General features: G+C 32.0%; 1 protein-coding gene across 9 annotated transcripts in view; it reads left to right on the plus strand.

Moving 5' to 3' along the window:
• ADGRL3 (adhesion G protein-coupled receptor L3) overlaps window positions 1-24,216 on the plus strand; it is a 905,707-nt gene that overhangs the window by 610,454 nt on the left and 271,037 nt on the right. For all 9 annotated transcript variants that reach the window (XM_051964507.1, XM_051964499.1, XM_051964500.1 and 6 more), the window contains exon 7: window positions 16,984-17,064. In XM_051964507.1, the coding sequence (XP_051820467.1) occupies window positions 16,984-17,064 (81 nt within the window). The remainder of the gene's footprint in view (window positions 1-16,983; window positions 17,065-24,216) is intronic.

Here is a 24,216-nt window from a genome sequence, read left to right on the forward strand (position 1 = left end):
TTTTTTCAATCAATAGCATTTTATTTTTCCAAATACATATAAAAATAGTTTTCAACATTTATCTTTGTAAGACTTTGTGTTCCAGTTTTTTTTCTCTCTTTTACCTCTCCCTCCCCAAGACAGCAAGTAATCTGATATAAGTTAAACATGTGCACTCCTTTTACACAAATTTCCATATTTGTCATGTTATACAAGAAAAATCAGACCAAAAAGGGAAAACAAAACATTGATAAAGAAAAAGCAAACAAGCAAACAAAAAGATGAAAATACTATGCTTCAATCCATATGTAATCCCCATAGTTCTCTCTGAAGGTAGATAGCATTTTCCAGACCAAAGATATGTCTTGGATCACCACATTGCTGAAAAGAGCTAAGTCCAAATCCATCACAGTTGATCATCACATAATCATGTTGTTGCTGTGTGCAATGTCCTCCTGGTTCTGCTCACTTCACTCAGCATCGGTTCATGAAAATCTTTCCAGGCTTCTCTGAAATCAGCCTGCTCATCATTTTTTTTAGAACAATAATAGAAAAAATTACATTTATATGCCATAACTTAAAATACCCTTCTCAAGGGTAGGAATTGTCCTTTTTTGCTTATATTTGTAGAATCACAATTTAGTTCAGCATTTGGCACACTGTTAAGCACTTAATAAATACATCTTGATTTTAGTACTTCCTTTAAAACAAACAAACAAACTATGGATTAGTGAACAGAGTACTGGGTTTGGATCCTACCTTTCATATTTAACTGGCTATGTTTCCAACTCTCCAGGGCTTATCCATTAAGGGGCTGATGAAATAAAATTTGCCTGGTGGAGAAAATTTTTAGGCAAGGACTTCTCCAAGCTTATTTTCTTGATTGACACAGTCATAGATCCTTCCTGTATTTACTTTAAATCCATAAGGTGTGTATGTATTTGTTTTGATCTTCACTTGTAGTTGATAGGTATGGTACAGATGCCTAGCATTTCTAAATTAAGCTTTTGATGCCTTTGTGATTACTTAGATCTCAGACTAAATTCTGACTTTTTAAAAATGCCTTTGATTAAGATTTCAGTATGAAAGTAGTATAGAAATCTGTCAGAAAATGAACAATTTGCTGAAATGGCTCAGCTTTTCGAGCTGACAGCATTTTAGTACACAGAGGGGAGTTGTCAAAATTTCTCTGTAGGCCGTCACATTCTTTACTCTAAGGCATATTTTAAAGTGAAATGAATGAGGTGGCCCAGTTCAACATTTTTCATTCCTGGGAAAACCTCCAATTCATCTATTTTTCTCATGTCAAGATGGTGTTAATGTACTTGATTGTTCTGATCACTTCTTGCAGACTTTGGCATCCTATTGCTTAGTGGCAGAACTTTCTGGCTCTGTTATCTTTGGACCAATCTAGCATATCCAGCTCACTGAAGAGGCTGTCACAATTTGCTGGGGTGTCTCGCTGATAGAATCTCAGGAAGATCAAAAGGATAAATTAAAAGAAGTCAGGTGTGCTGACCTAATTAGAAAAAAATTAAACATTTCCTCTCACCTTTTCTTAATGAGAGTAGGGAGTTTTTTTTTTTTTAATTATAATTTAAAATTCTTTTTTAATTCTCATTATCTGGTAAGTCATGTATTATGACATGTAAAGAACACTTTTGTGCAAAGTGAAACTGGAAAATGTATTCAAAATATCCCCTTGTTAGTTTTATATCTATGTTCACAGCATATCAGGCTTGAATGCCCTTCATAATGTATGGATATATATTAAATATATAATTGTGTGCACACATATATATGTGTGTATATACATGTGTGTATGTGTACACATGCGTGCACACACACGTATGTAATGACAAATATCTTAATGGTTTTCTTCTCTAAAGTAACTATTGAGAATATTATAGAAATGGACCTGTTCTAGAATTAATTGTGGCTTTCTTTCTTCTCTAGGATCAAAGAAAATATATTTTATTTATTTTATTTTTGGTCTTCAAAGCCCTTCAAAACGTAGACCCTTTTTCCTGACCTTCCTACTTATATTACACCTTACTTCCTGCCATTTACTCTTTGATTCAGTAACCCTGGCTTCTTTGCTGTTTCACAAATAAGATTTTATTTATTTGCTGTGGACATTTTCTCTACCTCCTTTGTCTGGAATCATCTCACTCTTTGTCTTCACTTTCAAGCATCCTTTGTCTCAACTTAAATCCTATAGAAAAGCTTTCTCATCTTAATTCTGGTTCCTTCCCTTGGTTAATTGTTTCCTATTGATACTAAAAACAGCTCACTTGTTCATATTTGTTATTTGCTCCATTAGATTGTCAGCTCATAAAGGGAAGGATTTGGTTTTTTGTTTGTTTTGTTTTGGCTTTTTTGCTTCTTTTTATATCCTCAGAATTTATCTTAGTGCCATGTACATATTATGTTTAATAAATGTTTATTGAATGAGTGACCTCTTTTAAGAATATTGCCATATGTCAAACAGATGGTAATGAAAGCCTAAAGATGATCCTCTAGGAAGGTAATGAGAGGGAAAGATGAAAATTTCAAGAAATATTTTTGGAGATAAACTCAATAGGACTGAAAAAGTAATTTGAATGTGAAAAATGAAGGAGAGGCAAAGGGATGAGTCAAAGACAATCTTACAGTAAAAAGCACTGTCCACATTACAGTTGTTCACAGACTACTTTTTTCCCTTTGGGGCCTTGGCATTTGGGGCCTTTTTCATCCGACTTGGAATTCTTGGCTCTTTTCCTAGTTTTTACATTTTCTTGGAAATGTTTTCTAAGATGTAGTTCTGGATATTTTTGTGGTGTGGCAAACTCAAAGAGCAGAGAAGAATAATTTAATGTGTCCTACCTCTCTTAGTAGACTACTGAATTTATCAAACATAAAACTCAGCAGGGGACTTCTTAGCACAGTGTCCTAGGGGAAAATTGTCTTTTTGATATTTATCCGAACTCAAGAGTTTCAGTCTGTTTGGTTCCTCAGGTTAAGCCAGCAGTTCAAAACTGAACTATTTGAACTTCTTTGATTCTCAAAGCTAATCTTTTTTATTATTATTCTTTTTCAATATTTAATTGGGGAAAAAAGCATCTTAAAGCAATACAAATATCAATGTGCAAGTAATTACTTTTTTATAAAAGATATTAATTGAATCTAGAATTTATGCTGTGGGTTGAGGTGTGTGTGTGTGTGTGTGTGTGTGTATGTGTGTGTGTGTGTGTGTGACAGACAGAAAGAAGGAGAAGTAATCTTTTTAAACATGTTGACTAAATTTCAATATAAATGACTTCCTTCCATATTGTGTGTATAAAGAGATAGATAGACTTAAAAAAAATTATTCTGGAAAGGGATAAATAAACTTTCCCAGATCACAGGAGGCTATGACAAAAAACATATAAAAAATTCAGATCATAAAGAAACATTGAAATAGTATGATAGTGAACAATCATTATAATTATTATATAATGTCTGTTTGATTACATAATTACACATAATAGAAATATGAGAATATTGTCAAACTAAGTCAAATTAAAATTCTCTATTATACCATAGGCTAATTTATCAGAAGAAAATATATAATTCACAATTGGAAGATTCTCTCAATTCAATTGAGAACTTTCTATATTCAAAACTAATGCAAACTTAGAAGGGAAGCAACAAACAGGGAAAACATTTTTACAGTTAAAGGTTCTGATAAAGGCCTCGTTTCCGAAATATATAGAAAATTGAGAACTTTCTATAGATCATAGCAAAGAATTCATAGAGCTTTGTAGTTTTATCAATATATTTTATTATCACGTGAATAGAGTTATAGATATGTTATAGGACAAATTTTTTCTATATTAATAAATCTGATAAGATTATAAAATTCCAAAATGAAGCTTTTTCCTTTTTTTTTTTTAAGTAATGTTTTACAACCTCTTCATAAGAGCTAGCACTTATATACCACTTTAAGGTATAAAAAATGTCATGTCATTTGATTCTTGAGTAATACTTGGAGGCAGGTGCTATTATTATTTCTAATTTGCAGATGAAGAAACTGAGATAGAATGGTTGTATAGAAAAAGTTTATAAGATATGCAAGTTCCATCTCTAATTCATTTTACAAATGAGGAAGCTAAGTCAAACAGGATTACGTGATTTGCCCAGTAGCATACAGTTAGTAAATTTCTGAGTCCATATTTGAACTTAGGAAGAGTTCCTAACTTCAGGCACAGCACCCTATTTACGGAGCCACCTAATTTGCCCATAAGAAGAGAGACCTGCTCTCAAATCATCTATAATATTTCCTAACAGGGAGAAAAGTAGACAAATCATTTACTTTTAGCCTAGTACCTATATCTGTAAAACAAGGAAAATAATATCAATAGTCTCTATGTGGTAGGTCTAATGTGATTACAAAATAAAATTGCATTTTAAACACCTTAAAATCACAAGTCTAAGAATATGAATGAAAAGACATTTTTCATTGCCAAAGATACAAAGATGTCAAAAATTTACCATCTGATAGCTTCCCATTCCTTAATGGATTCTCTTGCTATTCTTCTCTAAAGACAGATCCTAGATGTAATATTATGTCTCAGTTGCTTTATCTTATGTAGAAAAAAAAAAAAGTAACAAGTGCCCAAAACCAGTTTAAACTGAGTAAAAGTAATTTAAGAATAACCATTGTATAATTTAATAATAAAATGTTGCTATATGCTGTATGCATTTTTTGTGTGTGTATGAAATCCCAATTATAAAACTTTAAATTAAAGTATAATATGAATGTTCACAAAAGAGAAATTAATGAGCATAAAACATGCAAGATTTTCCTCATTCATGGTATTTAAACTTTGGACTATAATTTAAGTAATTGGTGCATTCTTTTTTTCTGCTAGATTTTGATATGTGACTTGAATTTTAAATAGAAATATGATTCAAGAAAATGCACAATTCTACCCTTTGGTATAGTAAAAGACAATTAAAAAATAATTGATGAAAGGGAACCCATGTTACATTTAGTGCTTCTGTCTCTCAATAGTACTACATTTAACCGGAAACTTGAGGATCTTCCCCTCCCAGATTTGTTTATTTAAATTTTTTTTTTTTAAATCTAGGAGGAATAAGAGGGGTTTTGCCTCATTGCTAACTGTCCTTAATTACTGAATGGAAGTTGCTTTAATTAAACTGAGACCTGGGGAAGACATTAGTTTAAAAAGATCAGGATTTCCCATTGCATCCAGGACCATTTCTAGTCATCCTGATCTATATCTGACCATTGGACCCAGAAGGCTCTGGAGGGGAAAGTGAGTCAGATGATCTCACATAGCTCTCCTACGCTTAAGTCCAATTCACTTGTATTTCATGGCATCTCCTCCCCGATGTCCTGATCCTCTTTGAAAATGAAGGACAAATAATAAGAAATACTACATAGGTATAGATATATAGTTATAGATATATATGTATGTGTGTATGTGTGCATGTACATGTATACATACACCAGTGTACATTTACACACATGCATGTATTCATACATACAAGCACATATACATATGCATGTCCCTATTTGTATGTGCACACATACACATGTCACATAATGCATATGTATACATGCACACATATGCATACATATACACATGTGTGTGTACAAACATACACACTCCTCTTTCTCAGAGTTTGTTCATATTCCTTGTTTCCACAATCCTATCTATCCATTTCATTCTTTGCCATTCCCTTATACTTTTGCCTTCAAGTTTCCCCCAAATCAGGGTCTTTTCCAATGAATCCTGTTTTCTCATTATGTGGCTGAAGTCATTAAGCTTCAGCTTTGATATTAGACCTTATAGTGAATACCCTGAATTAATTCTTTAAGTATTGACTAATTTGGTCTCCTTGCTGTCCAAGGGACTCTCAAAAGTATTCTCCAGGACGACAATTCAAAAGTGTTAATTCTGCAGCCCATAATTTAATTATAATTATTTAATAGTCCAACTCATACAAACATTGCTATTGGAAACCCATACATTTAGTTCTACAGATCTTTGCCAGTAAAGTGATGTCATGTTTTTGTTGTTGTTGTTGTTGTTTTAAGAATGCTGTCTAGATTTGTCGTATCTTTCCTTCCAAGGAGCAAATTTTTATAGTTTCATGGCTGCAGTCACAATCTGCACTGATTTTTAAGCCTAAGAATATAAAATCTGACCCTATTTCCATTTCTTCTCCCTCTATTTGCCAGAAAAGTGATGAAATCAGTTGCCAAGATCTTAGGTTTGTTGTTGTTGTTTTATATTTAAGCTTTGAGTCAACTTTTACACTTTTATTTTTCATTCTTATCAAGAAACTTCTTAATTCCTTTTCATTTTCTGATATCAGACTGGTAACATGCATATCTGAGATTGTCGATATTTTTCTCACCACCCTTAATTGTGGCTCTTCAGTCATCCAGCTTGGCATTTCACATGATATATTCTATATATAAGTTAAATAAATAAGATTACACTATATAATCTTATTGTACCTCTTTTCCAGTCTTAAATCAATTTATTGTTCCACATTCAGTTCTCACTGTGGCTTCTTGGCCCACGTACAGATTCTTCAGAAGACAAGCAAGGTGATCTGGTTCTCTCATCTCTTTGAAGTCTTGTCACATATATAACCTATTATGTGTCTATTCTCCGCTGGGCTTTGATCTTTACTAGGCCTATGCTCTACATGGATTTTCTATTTGCTATTTTCCAAGGCTAATGAAATTCTGAATTCCCATACATTCTTTTGGGACTTTCTCTTCCTTCTCCAACCTTGTGGATTTAAGAATCTTCCTGTTTTCTTAGATTTAAATAAACTTCCTTCCTTAATCATAACTAAAAATAGTTAAAGAATTTAAATAAATCTACATAAACATAAAATAAAAACAACAAAATTGTATAGGTAGAAGAATTCTGGACTTGAATTCAAAAAAATTATTCATTGTTTCCCAGGTCTCAACTTTCATGACCCAGTTAGGGTTTTTTGTTGTCGTCATCATTGTTGTTGCTGTTGTTGTTTTGGGCAAAAATACTAGAATGAGAATATATTATATTGAATGACAAATTCCATCTCTAATTCATTTTACAGATGAGGAAGCTGGGGCAAAAGGGGTTAGGTGACTTGTCCAGGATCACACAGCTAGTAAGTTTCTGAGGCCATATTTTAACTTGGGAAGAGTTCCTAATTCCAGGTCCAGCACCCTATTCACTGAGCCACCTAATATGTCCATAAGATTAGAGATGTACTCTCAAATCATCTGTAATATTTACTAGCAGTAATACAGTAGACAAATCATTAACTTTCTAGCCTATTTCCAATATCTGTAAATTGAGGATAGTAATACCAATAATTGTTGTATGGTAGGACTAGAGTGAGTATGAAATAAGATTGCATTTTAAGTATTTTAAAATCACAAGTCTTAGAGGATGAATGAAAAGGCATTTTGTATTGCTGAAGTTACAATGATGTAAGAAGAGACAATTCTGCCCTCATTAAATGTACATTCTAACAAGAGATTTTTCTTTTTTCTTTCAAGAGGCATGGGGGTAGAAAGAAAAGCAGGAAACGGGAGCATAGAGAAGGGAGAGACTGAGATAACCTGTGGTTGATTAGATCATATGTTACTGAGAAGCAAGGTCTGCTGCATAGGCCATCCATAAGATAAAGCAGGCTAAGTGGGTTATTTTTGTACATCCCCATCCAGAAACCAACTGGACTGGAAAAATATAGATTAGCAGATTCCATTGACCAGGCCCTGGGACATGGATTTAGGAAGGCTTATGAAGTAAGTTTATTTCATTGTCTCTTTCTGTGTGAATTGTGCTGGTCCAGGGGACAAAGGGGTCCAACAAAAAGAGACAAGTGGTGACATGGGGCAATATAGAAATGTCACCTATTATATAAATCCGAACAGTTATCTGCTTAGAAAGATCTATCTTTATAAATGTGTTGTGTAAATTTGATAATTATAGACCTTCTATAATGAATAGCTTTGTAATGAATTACTGCAAATATAATGTACCTGAATTATAAAAATTCAAGAGAAGCTGAAAGATCAATCAAAAATATCCCTTAAGTGTCTTCTATGTATCAGGCAGACTGTCAAATTTTGGAGATACAGAGAAAAACAATATAAATATATATCATTAGAGATAAGCTTAAGAAAAAGCCTAAGAGTAAGGAGGCCTGAGAAAGACTGCTAATAAAATGTAGAACTTTAGCTGAGACTTTAAGAAGATCAGGGAAGTTAGGAGGTAGAGATAAGGAGGAAACCATTAAAAATGACCAAAGAGAAGGGATTGAAATAAAAAGTATTTATTAAATGCCTACTATATACCAGATATGATGCTAAGTACATTACAAGGATCTTTTTTGAATATAGTACTGGATAAAGAGTACATGGAAGGTTTAAAAAAACTACAAATGTAAAAAGAAGCTAGTTTATAAATGTTTTAAAATCCAGAGGATTTTATGGTTGATGCTGAACAATAGCATACCATTAGTATTTATCAAGTAAGGGATTAAAGAGTTCAGACCTAGATTTAAGATTAATTTGAGAACAAATGGACTATGGATTGAAGTCAAGAGTGACTTGAGGTAGAGAGATTAACTAGCAACCTTTCTTATTAATCTAGCCATGAGGTGATGAGGTCTGTATCATAAGAGTACAAGGGAAAGTAATTCAGGGATTTGACAAATTATTAAATATGAGGAATGAGAATAAAGATTCAAGGATGACATTTAAGCTGCAAATTTGAGTTTCTGAGAGGATAATGGTAGCATAAACAGTAATCGGGTAAAGTTTGGTAGGAGAGGCATAATGAATTTAATTTTGGACATATTTAATTTCAGATGTCTACAGAATATTCAATTCAGGATTAATAGGTAGAAAAGAACTAAGAGAGAATAATGTCCCAAACACTTAAATAGAAGAGAGTATCAAGAAGAGAGTAATTGACGGTGTCAGAGACTTTGGAGAAAAGGAGGATTGAAAAAAGACCATGGGATTTAACATTGAAAAGATTGTTAATAATTTTGGAGAGCAAAGTTTCTCTTGGGTCAGTTACATGGTGCAATGGTTATAAGTACCAACCCTGGAGTCAAGAAGACTTGAATTAAAATCTGACCTCAGATATTTACTATTGGTACATCCCTGGTCAAATAACTTCACTATTTGCCTCCATTTCCTCATCAGTAAAATAAACTGGAGAAGGAAACAGCAAACCATTACAGAGTCTTAGCCAAGAAAACCTCATATATGATCATGAAGAATCTGACATGACTGAAATGACTGAAGGACAACAATATTTCAATTAAATGATGAGGCTAGAAATCAGATTATAGAGTTAAGGATGAATATCTGATCATACTCACATTGGTAAAATATCTTTTTTATCCTTGGTCAAAAGAGTCAGAGAGAATATAGCTTTATAAGGCTTATGGCCATTGGGGTGTCTAGAAGTGTGATTTCATTAAGGTAAAGAGCTATAAATTTGTAAGATATTTTAACTAATGCAGATGAATGACATTTTAACTTAAAACATAAGAGAATTTCTTTGGGCACTGTAAGGTTAAGTGCTTTGCTCAAATTTTACAGGATCATTCTTGTTAGATTACAAAGGGATATCAATCCAGTTCCTTTCATTTTACATTTGAAGAAACTGACACATAGGGAATTTGTAATTTTTTTAGAGTCATACAAATGACTTTCTAGATATCAAGTGGAGTTTGAAACCAGGTTCTGGATTCAAATTTCCTGCTGTCCCATGTAGCTTTTCTGAGCTTCATAAATATTATACTATCATTCCCTCTTTTCCCAATCATCTTCTGCCCCTCAATTTGCACAAGTTTAAAAACACCTTTCATTCATTTTTCTTTTCCCTCTCTGCTTTCTGGTGGTTATATTAACGAATACTGAAATGAGCTCTACTTGTGTGAATGAAATATTTTGTAATAAAGGTCTATTTTATGTATTACTTATAATTTTATTCTTTTGTGACTATACCTTTCAATTTCCATAAATGATCTCAAACAACATACTTTCATTTATCCTATAAAAATGATTCTTGACATAACCTTTTAAGTACTTATTTCTGAACAGTTAATTTTACTTTTTTTTTTTTTTTTTTTTTGGTTCTCCTACTTTTCCTCATCAGGATGTTTAATCCTATAAGCTCTGACTTCACATTGATCTTTCCCTTTTATTAGAATCATTCTTCTTGGCATTTATAAATTTCTCAAATATAGATAGGATTTAGTACTTGGTCACCAAAAAGATACAAAAAGAGATACCATATTCTTAGTGGATGCTATCTTTTTTTTATGAATTCACAGTGTGAAAAATATTCAACTGACTTTCAAAGTTTGATTGACAATTCCAGTGATCCTATTACTTATTTAAATGAACTAGAAAAATATGTAGGCAAGAAATTCTCTCTTTTTAAATCAGACATAACTCCATATGAAAGGAACTTGCCAATGGTGACATGTAATATAATAAATGTCATATATTTAAATATAGCTTTTTTCTCCCCTCCTATCACTACCCCACAGCTTTCTTATTTATTATGTGTATTTATAAAGACTCATCACCAGAAACCTGGCTATAGGCAGTATGATAGAAGATTTATGGATTTTAAATGAGGGTTAACCCGAGTTCAAAACTGTGTGACCCTATGAAAATCACTGACTCTAGCTACCTCAGTTTTCTCCTTTGTAAAATAACGATAACACTTGCATTACAGGTTTTTGTGAAAAATAAATGATTTTTTTATTTTTATTTTTGAAACACAGACAAAAGTTCAGAAGGGTTCATTGGGGGTTGGGGGAAGGCATTGTTGGTGCTACTGTGTTAAATTTATTTTTTGCTTTAAAAGCCCAAGTTATATGTACTTTTTTAAAATATTATAATCAGACATAATTGACAGAAGAAAAACAAATAATATGACTTATACAAAGTGCTTTGCAAAACTTTAGATTTCTCTACAAGTAAGTGCTATCTACTCTTATTTACCACACATGGTAAATAATTAAATATTTATTTGACTTGAATTAGTAGATGGTTCAGTGAATCATTGGACCAAGAACAATTCACCCCCTTACAGCCACATATATTTACGAAGGCAAGGAATTATGCTGATTGCTCAGATATGTATATAAGCAAAAAAAAGAAAAGTAGCCTCTGCCCTCAAGAAGATTATATTTTAATGGAAAAAGACAAGACAAAAAAGTAGCTAAAAAACAGCTTGGGATGGGAGAGAAAAAGTATCCATATAAGGTCCAAGAGCCTGGGCAACCAATACAGAGCAAGGAAAGAAGTGAGCTATAGTTAGGCTGAGGACAACACTGACAACAATGGTTTTCTTTGGGCCATTTGGATTATTTTTCATATTTATTTTCCCAGAACTCCATAGACTGCCATTTATTCAGTCAGTAGTTCAAGAAGTAAAGAAAAATAAGTATACCATGTATGTCACTTTCTTAGAGTTTTTCCTTTAGGCCGATGAGTCCAAGAAATTTATTATAACCCTAAAATAAGCATTCAATTTTCATAAATCTCATAAATACAATATGTGGAAGATGAAGGAATTTAACTTTAAGCCTCTGTGTTCCTTCCCTAACAGTTGTTTTCTGGAGAATATTGCTAGACAAGAGCCACTATAATGGTTAATTTTGCATCGCTTTTGTTAAGCCTTTCTTCTTTGTTACCAAATAATCCTCACTAGAGAAAACCCCATCACTGATCTTTGCTCTATCATTTCCTGAATAAGTCAAGCATGTAGTTAGTCTGATATTTTCTCTTTTTTAGTTACTTGATTGGAAACAAGTACACATAACACTATGAAAGAAGGAAAAGAAGCTGGAATAAAAAGATTAGAAACCAAATAGACAACGTTATCACTTTTACTTTGATGATTACTTTTGATTGGTGTTTACATTTTTACCTGAAAGTAGACTTCAGAAACACCAGATGGTTTAAGTCAGAGTGGGATTTGAAGATGGAAACACAAGCTGTTATGCTAGACATGCTCAATTTTCCATCAGCAAAAGAAACATCTTGACCTATGACATTTTATCAGTGGCACAGAGTTACTTTTCAAAAAGACAATTGAACTCGTTTTTTTGTTCTTATTGTTTCGTTTTTTTTAGTTTTTTTGTTTTTGGAAAATGTCTATTTTGGTAGTTATTTTAAGTGGTTAATACCACCAAACCCTATGTGCCATTCTCAAATGTAGTTTGCTGTGAGCACTTTACAGTTCCCACATGGAATCATTATTTTTTTGAGACAGAGAGAGATCGCTTTCTAGGGTTCATATAGGTGGCAAGAGCAAAATGATAACATTATTAAAGAGCCCAGAAGAAAAAAAGAAAAAAAAATGACAGCTTTTTGTATTATTCTTGGAGAAAAAATGCTGAATCTCTGGAGAGAAAATAATCATGATCAGCTGTTGAAAATTTTAAAGCAAGTGAAAAAAAATAGCATAAAAGGTTTTTGGAGAGCTATAGACTACTCCACTTATTTATAGCACTCTACAGAAAATGAGTAAAAATTGAGATGAAAGGTAGTGAAACTAAAGAAACCAGGAGGGACTGGGTTGTAGTAAATGCTTTTTACTTGAAGCAATGAGCTTCTTTATTTCTCCCCTTACTTATCTCCATATTTTATTTATCTCATTTTCCATTTGATGGACAGTGATGACAGATGTGAGTATAGCTAGCTACTAAAATATGTAGAATCTGAAATAGATGGTCTGGGATAAGTCTTTGAAATAAAGAACTTTATTTCGTTTACTCTCAACTGTTCAAAAGGGATTTAATTCCCTCTCTAGTTTTCTCCTTTAGTGGAGTTTCCTTTGAAAGTTGCCCTTAACATCCTCTGCCCTTTAACTATATTCTATTTTGAGATGTTTATTTTATAATATCCTTCTAGAAAAGATGCACTAGTGCTTTAAATGTTGTCTCTGTTGCTATCTGGGGCAGATGTAATGGCTGTAATCCTGTTTCCATGTCAAGATGCATAAATGATTAAGCATATACAGTAGAAAATATGCAGTAGTTCTGAGACACACAGTGCTGAATAAATACATATATTGTATCTGAGTTCTATAATTTAAGAGGGACATGGAAAAATTGGAGGTGGTCCCAGAAAGAAGTGGGAAGTAGGACCAATGTAAAGGATTAAGAAACTGACAGTGCCTTCTTGAGGCACTGAAGTGACTTCCCTCAAAATTCATACTTTTCAATTCTCTGAACACTTGTCACTGTTGCCCAAACACCTTGACATTTCTTCCCTTAACTTCCATGGCACTATACTTTTCTGGATCTCTTACCAACACTTTTCCCCTTCATGAACATCTATTTTCCCCTCAAGAATCCTCCCTTGGGGAAAAAGAGAAAGGAGGGAGGAAGAAGAAAGAAAAAGAGAGAGAAGCAAAAGTATTAAAGCATAACAAGTAAAAGAAATAACCATGTTGAACATGGTATGTGCCACATTGTGCAATTTTGTCTTCATCTTTCTGTTAGGAGATGGGTAACTTCTTCATCTTCAGATCTATTAGAATCATAGTTGATCATTTTGCTGATCAGAGCTCATCATTTCTTATTTTTTAATACATTTTTTTTTCTTATCTGCTAACTTTTCTCCTCACTTACATGAATATTTTGCTTCTTTTAATTCTTTCTTGCCCAATTTTGGATGACTTCCCAGGCTGTGTTTGAAATATCAAAAAGATATCTTAGTTCATCTGGTGATTAGCCTGTACAGATTAAACTTAGTTGCTTCGTACACTGGTCATCAGATCTACCAGAGTTCCTGCTTCTGTCTTTAAACCATCAGAACAAGGTCAAACTGTAAATGACTTTGTTATTCTCAGTAGTATAATTATCCACAACTACTCCAAAGAACTTATGATGAAAAATCCTACCCATATCCAGAGAAGGAACAGATTGAGTCTGAATACAGATGGAAGCATTCTCTTTTTCTTTCTCTCTCTCTTTATTTATAACTTAATTTTTCTTGAGGGTTTTTATTTTCATTAGTCTGAGAGATCTGTTTTCTTTCACAACTTGTCTTTTATGGAAATGTTTTATATGACTTCACGTGTGGTTTCTTAATTGTGGGTGGGTATAAGGGAAAGAAACTAGAATTCAAAAATCTTAAAAACAAATGTGGAAAAAAATTGTTTTGAATGAAACTGAGGAAAAAATATTAAATAAATAATTTTTCTTTGAAAAAGAGACATAAGGTCATCCCTAGTTGCAGCTGGGTGGCCTGAAGTCAAGAAGACAAACCTCAGACAATTACTAGCTATGTAATCCTGGGCAAGGCACTTAAAGTTCTGTATGACTTAGATTCCTCATTGGTAAAAGGGGTATAAGAGCACCTACCTCCCAAGGTTATAGTGAGGATCAAATGAGATAACAATTGTAAAGCACTTAGTATGGTACCTGGCATATAGTGTGTGTGTGTGCATGTATATTTATATATATATATCAATGGGCTGTTGTTAATTAATAATTACTTCAGATTAAAATTTTAGTTATTAATACTATATTTAAGCCAGGGCATAGCAGGTAAACACCAAAGTATCTGATAATTACAGATAAACTGATGTCGTTTTTCTCTATAATATTAAAGACATATCATCTCCACTTAATAGCATGCAATTTAAATGTTTCATTTTCCTGTAAGTGGAGTATTCCTCATATTACTAGTAGCAGGGTAGAATCTGCATAATGTTTTTAAATGTCATTATAAGGAACACTGAAGACTAGACCCTCTTCATGGTCTGCATTGCCAGCTAGAAAACTGCTTAGGGCAACAGCAGCTACTATCAACAGGGAGCCATATTAATTATTTAGAATGTGCCTCATAAGAGGAATCAACAGAGTTTATTACAAGTGGAATATTACTTGAATCGCGAAGGTTACTCTAGCTGTTATCATAATCTATGTATCATTAACTTTCCTTGTTTAGAAAAAAAAGAGATTAATAACCCTTTGAATTGTTCCTGTAACAATGTGAATTATAACTCTGTATTTTCATGATGAAAAGAAAAGTTGCGGTCCACCCAATATCCCTTTGGAAAAAGCAACATCCATACTTTAGAAAATGACTTAGAAATGAAATGAGTTTACGTTATATAGTGAAAGAAAGTAAATTTTAAATATGGTACTCTGGTTCTGTGCTGTTTTTTTTTTTTTGTTTGTTTGTTTGTTTGTTTGTTTGTTTTTGTCCTTCCCAGCTATCATATTGAAAACTGCTCTCAATTCTTTTATTTTAATTCAATTTTTGATAATCTGAACTTTAGAAATATCAGTGAACATAAGCATTTCCACCTATAGAGAAGCAACAGAAAGCTTACCGGAAAATCTCTACCATACCTTTTATTCTGTAACATATAGAATAAAGTTAAAACTGCCTTTTACCAAGTTATCATCATGAATTTTTCTGCTTTCTTGTGTCACCACTCTGGTTTCCTCTTGGCCCACAATGGGACAATCACCTTCAGAAGTCTTGAGCTTCTTATGTTGTTTTTAAACAAGCTACAGAACTTTTAATCTATTACTTCACCCATCAATTTAATACTAATAACTTTAGCTAATAGGTGTTGTTATAGAAAAAGTAGTACATTTGTGTCTATAAATCCATGAGAAGTATCTTGATGTCATGGTTGGGGAGCAGGTCTTAAAGGAAGAAAGACATTCACATCTTATCTATGGCACATATGAAACGGAACCAATCAATTAATTTCTTTGTGACTTAGAACTTTATTGTTATATAGGAAGTTTCCACATCAGAGAGGCCTCCAAGTTAATAAAATCATTAATCCAGACTAGGAAGGAAAAAAAAAAAAAAGTGAACTCATAGCAAACTGTAAAGGTTAAAGCATGAACCCACAGATACTTATTTTTAATTTTTTTTTAATTTTCCATACCAAGTGTTATAAAAATATATCAAGAACATATCAAAGTATTCTCCAACTCACTAACCTTAAGTAGCTCATTTTTACTTACCTGATATTACTCATATCCTATATAACTTGGCCCCCTACTTCATTTCAAAGTTATTCTTCATTCATATTCATCACAAACACTACAACCCAGCCAACCTCTAAATAAGCTGTCACTCACTGCTCTTCACATTTGGTACTTTCAGTTAAAAGGTAAATTCCTTATCTTCCCCCATTAGAATGTGAATTCTTGGAAGGCAAGGGCTATCTGCTTCCCATCTTACTCCAGGCATATAGTAAGCACTTAATGAATGCTTATTGACTTGACTTCTGTTTTCTGGGCCTAGGTTTTTTGGCATTGATTCTCCCACATGCCTAAATTGAACTTCTTTCTTATTTGTCTCTTGGAATACTAACTACCCTTCCAGTTCTTTCTTAAGGTCTATCTTCTACACAAAGCCTTTTATTTCAGTTTAGTTTTTGTATTCCCAGAACCCAGTACATCTTAGTGAAAAAGGCTTGTTGATTCATTGACTGACTAATAGATCTGATTGTGTTTTTGAGGCAGATCATAGCCAGTAGACTTTTTTCCACTAATTTTTAAATATGTATGATGCTCAGAGCAATTAAGTAATTCATACCAGTCATAGAATAAATGAGTGGGAGAAAGGACTTGAACCCAATTCTTCCTAAGTTCTCTGTTCCCTGATGAACCTGCTTTTTTGTGACACCTCTGAAACAATTTACCCATTAAATGAATAGTACTGAATGTTGTAAGTAAAACATGGCTGTTCAGTAGCTAAAATGATGCCTGCTATTTCCAGAATAGGATGCACTCAATAGTCTAAAAGAACCTAAAGAAAAGATAATTGTTTGAATTCTGTTCATTTGGTAAAATGTCTATTAGAAATAAAATTCTAATGAATGAATGAATGATGGTAAAACAAAAGATTAAAGAAAGAAAAATTAAAATGATATTAATAACAAGAAACTTGAACAAGGTTTATTAATTTGCTTCTTCTTGGATCCACAGGGCAGGCACATCATGGGCAAGTTTCATACATTGCTCCACCTATTCACCTGGACTCTGAGCTGGAAAGACCACCTTCCAAAGGTAAGTTGGCATAATTTATATTTTTATCATATTTTTTTCTTTGTAAAGGGCTTCTTACAGATAATACTAATATATGATCAGAAATTAAACATCCTACAGATAATACTAATATATGATCATAAATTAAGCATCTTTGTTTTTTATTAATTTTATTTATCATGAGGATTAACCTGTAATTTTCTCTTTTGAATAATCCTTCCTGAAAATCCATGGTCTATTTGTTTGATTTTATTTTCTCATCAAATATTATCTACTTATTAAAAATGAATGCATAAATTATGATATTAATATAGGGTACAGCTTTTATGGAGCTTTCATTATCAGTGTTATATATTTCAGATCAACAAAAGAATTATTATTTTAATGTGAATACTAGCATACTAAGATATTTTTAATTCCACCTCATGATAGGCAGTTTTAAAGGTTGATATAGAAAAATGAAACTCATGATAATAAACTTCTCCCAATTAAAGTAGACTGATACTTTTACATGCCATATAATAGCTTGGTAGCTACTGAATGAATGCTATCGACTTCAGTAACCCCAAGATATCTCCATATTATCATTATATAGAAGAGCAGATCTTTACTAAAGAAAATGTTAGAAAGAGCAAAATGTACTTATGAAAGTATATCTTTATGTAAACCTATGTATAAGTATATACAAATATGGACTTACCTGAATATATATGTGTGTGTAAGTATATGAAATGTCTATTTTGTGTGTGTATGTGTGTGTGTATTTCATATATATATCTATAGTTAAATGAATCCATGATTTCATTATTAATTTAGGCATTCAAAATAACAAGGGAAAAAATAGCCAATCCCTGCCAGCATATTCTGGGCAAGTATAAACAAAAGTGTAAATTTGCTAGTTATTTCAGGATACTTTTTTGATGTCCTTTAATAGCATGAGGATAATACTTGCCATTTGATCAGAATATGTATAGGCCAAATATTGTAAGCTACTTTTTAGTTTTAAGTTTTAAAAAATAAATTTTATGAGTTTGGGCAAATTATGTTTGTTAGAAAAATGGTTTTAAAATACTTTATATAAGTATACAACATATGTAATATATATCTATATTAAAGCATGGGCAATATAAGTTGAGACACTGAATGTTTGATTTTTTACAAATATTATAAAACGTATAAAAGATTATTGTAAAAATGGGTACACTTTTCCCTTATTGCCCACCTTTGAAAAGTATATTGTGCTTGTTTTAACTCAAGTGATGAGTCATTGCTTCATAAATTAAGCAGAAAGCTTATCTTTCTGCCTCACAAGGAACATCAATCAACATTTTGCATAATATAAATGAACTTTCAAAAATTGCTGTTGTGAATCTGTTTAAATTTTCTAAATATTAAAGATATTGAGGCAGAGTTTTATACTTGATTAATGCAAAGGACCCTCTTACACTTGCAAAATTGTATTACTCAATTTATTCAAAATTAATTTATTTTCTTTATTTGCATGTGAATGTAATAATTATTAAACAAAAAAAGCTTTGATTTTCCTATGATATGCTGGATCCTTTTACATGACTTCCTGATCTCACTTGAATGTCCATATCCAATTTTTTTATTTGAAAATTCGTTTCTGTATATTTTTACTTTTCAGTCCATTATGGAAAGTTTAGGGTTTTTTTTTTTTTTTTTTTTTTTAATCAAGGCTTATGATTTTGAAGCTGTAGAGACTTTCCATGAGGAAAATCACTTACCAACTCAAATTGCCAATTGTTTTGCAATTTATTATCTTAGATATATTAGGTAGTATAATGAATAGGATATTAGAATTTAAGACAAAAACAACTGAATTCCCAATCCAGATAGTTTCTACCCAGGTCATCCTGGGCAAGTCACTTAACCTCGATTTCCTCAATTACAAGCTCAGGGTAATAATAAGGCTTACCTTACAGGATTATTTTGAGGATCAAATGGCATAATATTTGTAAAGCCTTTAACATAGCTCCTAGCCTGTCACATAATAGACTTTATATAAATGCTTATTCTCTTTCCCCACTTTTTAAGAGGACATTGGAACACATGGTCTTTATTCCAACTGGTCCCAATCCTAAAGTTGCCCTCTATCTTCTAAGCAACACTATCTATCTTCATTTAGGAATGATATCTGAAAATAGCTCTGTCAATGGGCTAAATAATCTCATCTAAAAGGCACCCACTTCCCTCTTTTCTTTCGAATCACAAGTCAAAAGTCTTTCAGAAAATCTATTCCCTTAGGCAATTTTAAATGATTCACCATCTTAAGGGAATTTAAGTATATGCAAGTTTTACTACTTTCTGCTGAAATGCTTGAAGAGAAATGAAGTCACAGAAGAAATATGTTTACTTCTTGACATTAATAGTAAGTTTATTTTTGTAGCCTTAAATTTGTTTGTATGTTGAATGGAGGTTTAACTACCTAGAAAGTAAGATACAATGATGTAACTGAGAAGTTATGCACATAAAGGCCACATTGTGATCTAGTTCTATTAGCATAGATTTACTATTGGAAGTAGCATGATTTGGAGTAAGGAACAGGACAGAATGTTAGGAAAGCCTCTCTTTTTCTAGTACATGCATTGTAATTTTAATTAATTCTTGCAGTTTAACAAATACAGTATATCATTACTTTGTTTTTATGCCCAAGCTAGAAGATCATCCATGAAATGGAGGGCAAAAAAAAAAAAAATTAAAACAAATGAATTTATCTGTCCCTATCAATCTATTTAATGATATATTTTTGATATAATATTTATATGTAATAATTATTCTAGAATATATTTACAATCTAAAATAGTTACAATAAAATTTGGTATTCTCTAAATATTGTTTTGGCATCTAAGAGCTGCCTGAGGGTAAAATAATCTATTCTTTATTTTATTTTTTGATAAAGTATCATTGTTGCTGGAATTATACTTCTTTGCTCTTATTTAAGACTTCAGTGGATTTCTTGTCCTTTGATATGGTCTCTGTATAATTTAAACAAAATTGGCATCATTGCCAGGGGTATAATTGAGTACAGCAAAAATTGCTCAGGGGCAGGATGATATGAAAGAGTCAGTCAATGTGTAGGGTGCAATATTGTGTTGCCTCTGTACAGGAAGACAAATAAATTGAGCTCTCACTGTGTGCAAAATAGAAGGGAAAAAGAAATAGGTTTGTGAGGGGAAAGAATAAGTCATAGAAAATTGTAAAATGATTGATCCTCAGAATGCATAACCAAAGAGATAGTTTTAAATCAGATATAATTCTCTTCTTTCAAATATCATTTCCCTCTAACAGCACAGTGGTAGATATGAAGAGGCTGATGCTACTTTTTTCCTCTTTGGCTTTCTACTCTGTCAACATTCCTAGGAATTGCTTTCCCTGCTCAAGCTTTCCCTGACCTGATGTGTAGCCCTATTTTGTACCCTGGTTTTTAACTTTTTGTTTCAAGATCCTGTTTTCCTTTGTTATACAGATGAATGCAAGCTTTTTTATACCCAGAAATTCATTCATAGTTCTTTGATTTCATTAAAATTCATCTTTACATCAGTGTAGTTGAGTGGAAAAAACACATTAGACTTGTATCTAGAAGATCTAGGTTAAAATTCTGGATGAGTCACTCCCCTAACCTTAGATTCTGAAATCCTCAAAAAACAAACAAACAAACAAAAACTTTAACTTGAAGAATGCATGTAAAGGCATCACAAATATAAATTATGCAACCAAATGGCATACATAATGTCCCTCCCCCCCAAAAATAGGGTACTGGAGGAGACATCTCCACCATTAGAATGCAAGTTTTTTGAAAGAGGAACCATTTCATGTTGGGGTTTAGGATCCTCTGCTTAGCATGATGTTTGACACAAAATGACTACTTCCTAAAAGTTTGTTGACCAACTTACTGTACAACCTCCATTTGATTCTCCTAGGTCTAATCAATTATGAGCATATGAAATTGTCTATGTTGTCCATATATTTTGAAATCATTTAAGATTATTCTTAATTTATTTTAACTACTTTCAAATATGATTACATATAGAATATGTAACAAAATAATACCCAGCATTCTTTTGAGACACACTAAAAGAAAAAATCTTATCCTTAATATATATATATATATATATATATATATATTTGATAATACTATATGATTATGAATCATGGAGTCCCACAATCTCAATAGAATCACAATTTCAAGATTATACAAAGAATAATAAAGAGATAAAAGAAGTGTGAATGTTACTGAAGATTTTTTTTAACTGAACCTGGGATTGAATAGCATATGTCAAACTGGAAAGTTCTACAAAAAAGGGAAGATTTTCAAGTATGAGCCCAATGATGTACAGGAATGGAAATGATATCTTGCATGAGCACCAGGCTTTGGAATCCAAAAGATTTGAATTCAAAATCTTTCCTCAGATGCTTAATGACTGTATAACATTGGGCAGGTAATTTAATTTCATTTACCTTAAATTCCACATCTGGAAAAAGAGTTGTCAATTTGTATTGTAATTTGGAGCCTTCACATCCAGAGTTTTCTTATCTAATGATTTCACAGATTCAGACTAATAGATTACTGTATACTAGTATTCTGTAATTCTTCCTTTTTCATGATGGTACTAATGATTTTTCTGAAATCTAAAGAAATTACTGCCTCCTATTACTTTTTATACATCGCCAAATATTTATAGATATTTTACTATTGGAATAATGATAATTTTTGATAACTTCTCTTTGTGTTGTATAGACTTTGAAACATTCTTAAAGAGAAGTTGATTTGCCTGATTTTTCAGTAGCAATTTGAAATATTTTCAAGGTAGTAAACAACAAATATGTATATATTTAGAGTATTATTTTTCTCAATGAAAACATAAAAAAAATTTATATTGCCATTTAACACATATAGCAAAAGCATTAACATCTCTGAACACCATGGCAAATTGTAGAGAAATAAGAATTTACTGAATACTTTTCCTTGTATCTTTTGAAATAAGGTATGAATCAATTTAAGGGAGAGACCAGGAGAAACTTCTTGGAGGGAATGACTTTGGACATGCCCTATGATAAAAACCTGTAATTGAGTATAGATAATTTAGATTTTAATAAGTCCTTAGTTTGTTTTTTCTTTCTTTGGGTATCTGAAGTTTTTGTTTGTTTTTGGTAGGCTTTCCAACCCAGTAATAAGTTGCCCAACACTTTCATTTTTTGTGGAGGAAAAATGATTCGATGATCTAGAAACATTTATTTCATGTTTGTTTCCCCGTTGTTTGTAGAAAGTCTTAGTTTCTAATACTTGGTGTGGTATAGTGAATTCAACAAATGTATAAGGCAATTAAATAGCAGTGAAGTATAAAATAGATTTTAACAGAACCTAATATCCTCAACATTTGAATGTTTGATACTCTGAATTTGAATATGCATAATGTTAATGCCTTTCTCTAGGTGATTTTGTGAATTCCTCCCACCAAATCATATCTAAATCCAATCAGTCATAAGTACATAGAGTTAGGTGTAGGGAATAAAGCTATGGTTTTATTAATATAGGGAACTCCTAAAGGGAAACTCTTTCTACTAAAGCAGGTTGCCTTATTCTCTATATTTATATATTGTCAAATATATATGTAAATATGTCATTATATATTCTCTATAACTACATATGTAATATATATTACATATTACTAAAGATATTTGTTTTTATTATTTAGTCATTTTTCAGTCATGCTCAACTCTTCATGACCCTTTAAAGGTTTTCTTAGCAAAGACATGGAAGTGATCTTGCATTTCCTTCTCTAGCTTATTTTACATCCAGAAGAGGAATTGACGCAAACAGAGTTAAGTGACTTACCCGGGGTCACATAGCTAATAAGTGTCTGATGCCAGATTTGAACTCAGGCAAATAAATATTTCTGACTCCATGCTTGGCATTCTATCTGCTGCACTAGCTAACTGCCCTATGTACACGTATACTTGGAAATAATGTCACTTAAAACTACCTAAAGAGTAAATTTGCTGGATGCTGCCCTTAAAACAATTTAATGCTATTATGTATGCCATTTGGTCCCGTAATTTATGCTTGTGATGCCTTTATATTCATTCTTCAATTTAAAGATTTTATTACTGAATAAGGGTGTAAATTTTAGTAGTTTACTAGTACATTAATGTCACAATACATTACAAGGTAATTAACCAAAACTGCCACTGTAAATAGAAAAATAGTCACAGCCCTCACTATAAACCACTTAATAAAAATAAGGTCCTGAATCAGCATTAACCATTAGGGTAATTTTTCTTCCTGTGATTCTCATTAATCAGGAAATTTTTCTTTAAATTAGCTTCATCTTTGAAGTATTATTATTTTTAAATCTTCCATTACTTGAATAAGTTTGTTACTAATTTACAGTTAATTTAATGAGAGTGCTTATATATTTTCATTTGTAGATAAGTTTTACAAGTTTTTGAGACAATTCTCTCAGGTTTCTCTGTCAATTGTTAAAATACAAGACATGTAGCCAATGTGTTTTGTAATTATCCTTCAAATAAGAATTGTGTCATTTATTTAATGTAGAGAGAACCATTCCTGGCTTTCTCTCTGCCTTTTTTGATTTATTTTAATGAGGACTTTCCAGAGTTTCTTTTGGGGATTGCTACTTTTACCAGTAAGACTGCTAATAATAATTCTGCCAGTAAGGGAGGAAGAGCCTGGTGATAGCAACTGAAATACCCTTCTTGTTCCCAACTACAGACTGACTAAAGAGACTCATGCTAGTTACTTTCCTCCATTATCTTTCTGGAGCCACCAGCCAGGAGCCAAACAAAAGATTAGTTTAAAAAATCACTTAAGAAAAGATAATTATTAGCCACTGAGCAACCAAGGTTATGGTTTCTCATTTTAAAAAGATTTTATTGATATGTTGGGAGAAGAAGGTTATGCCATTATTTCATATATTTCATAATAATTCACATAATATTCCAACTTCTACAATAGAATAAACATATAAAACAATAACTAAATTTTATTGCATATGTACCTACCATTTTCTACTATGAGGAGAGAGATGTATTCTATCACTAGTAATCTGAAACTAAGGGTGATTATATATAATCCAGTGTTTTTAGATGCCTTCAGGTTTTCTGCTTCATAAGAATCGTTTGTAATTA

This window comes from Antechinus flavipes, chromosome 6, assembly GCF_016432865.1.
Source record: "Antechinus flavipes isolate AdamAnt ecotype Samford, QLD, Australia chromosome 6, AdamAnt_v2, whole genome shotgun sequence".
NCBI lineage: Eukaryota > Metazoa > Chordata > Mammalia > Dasyuromorphia > Dasyuridae > Antechinus > Antechinus flavipes.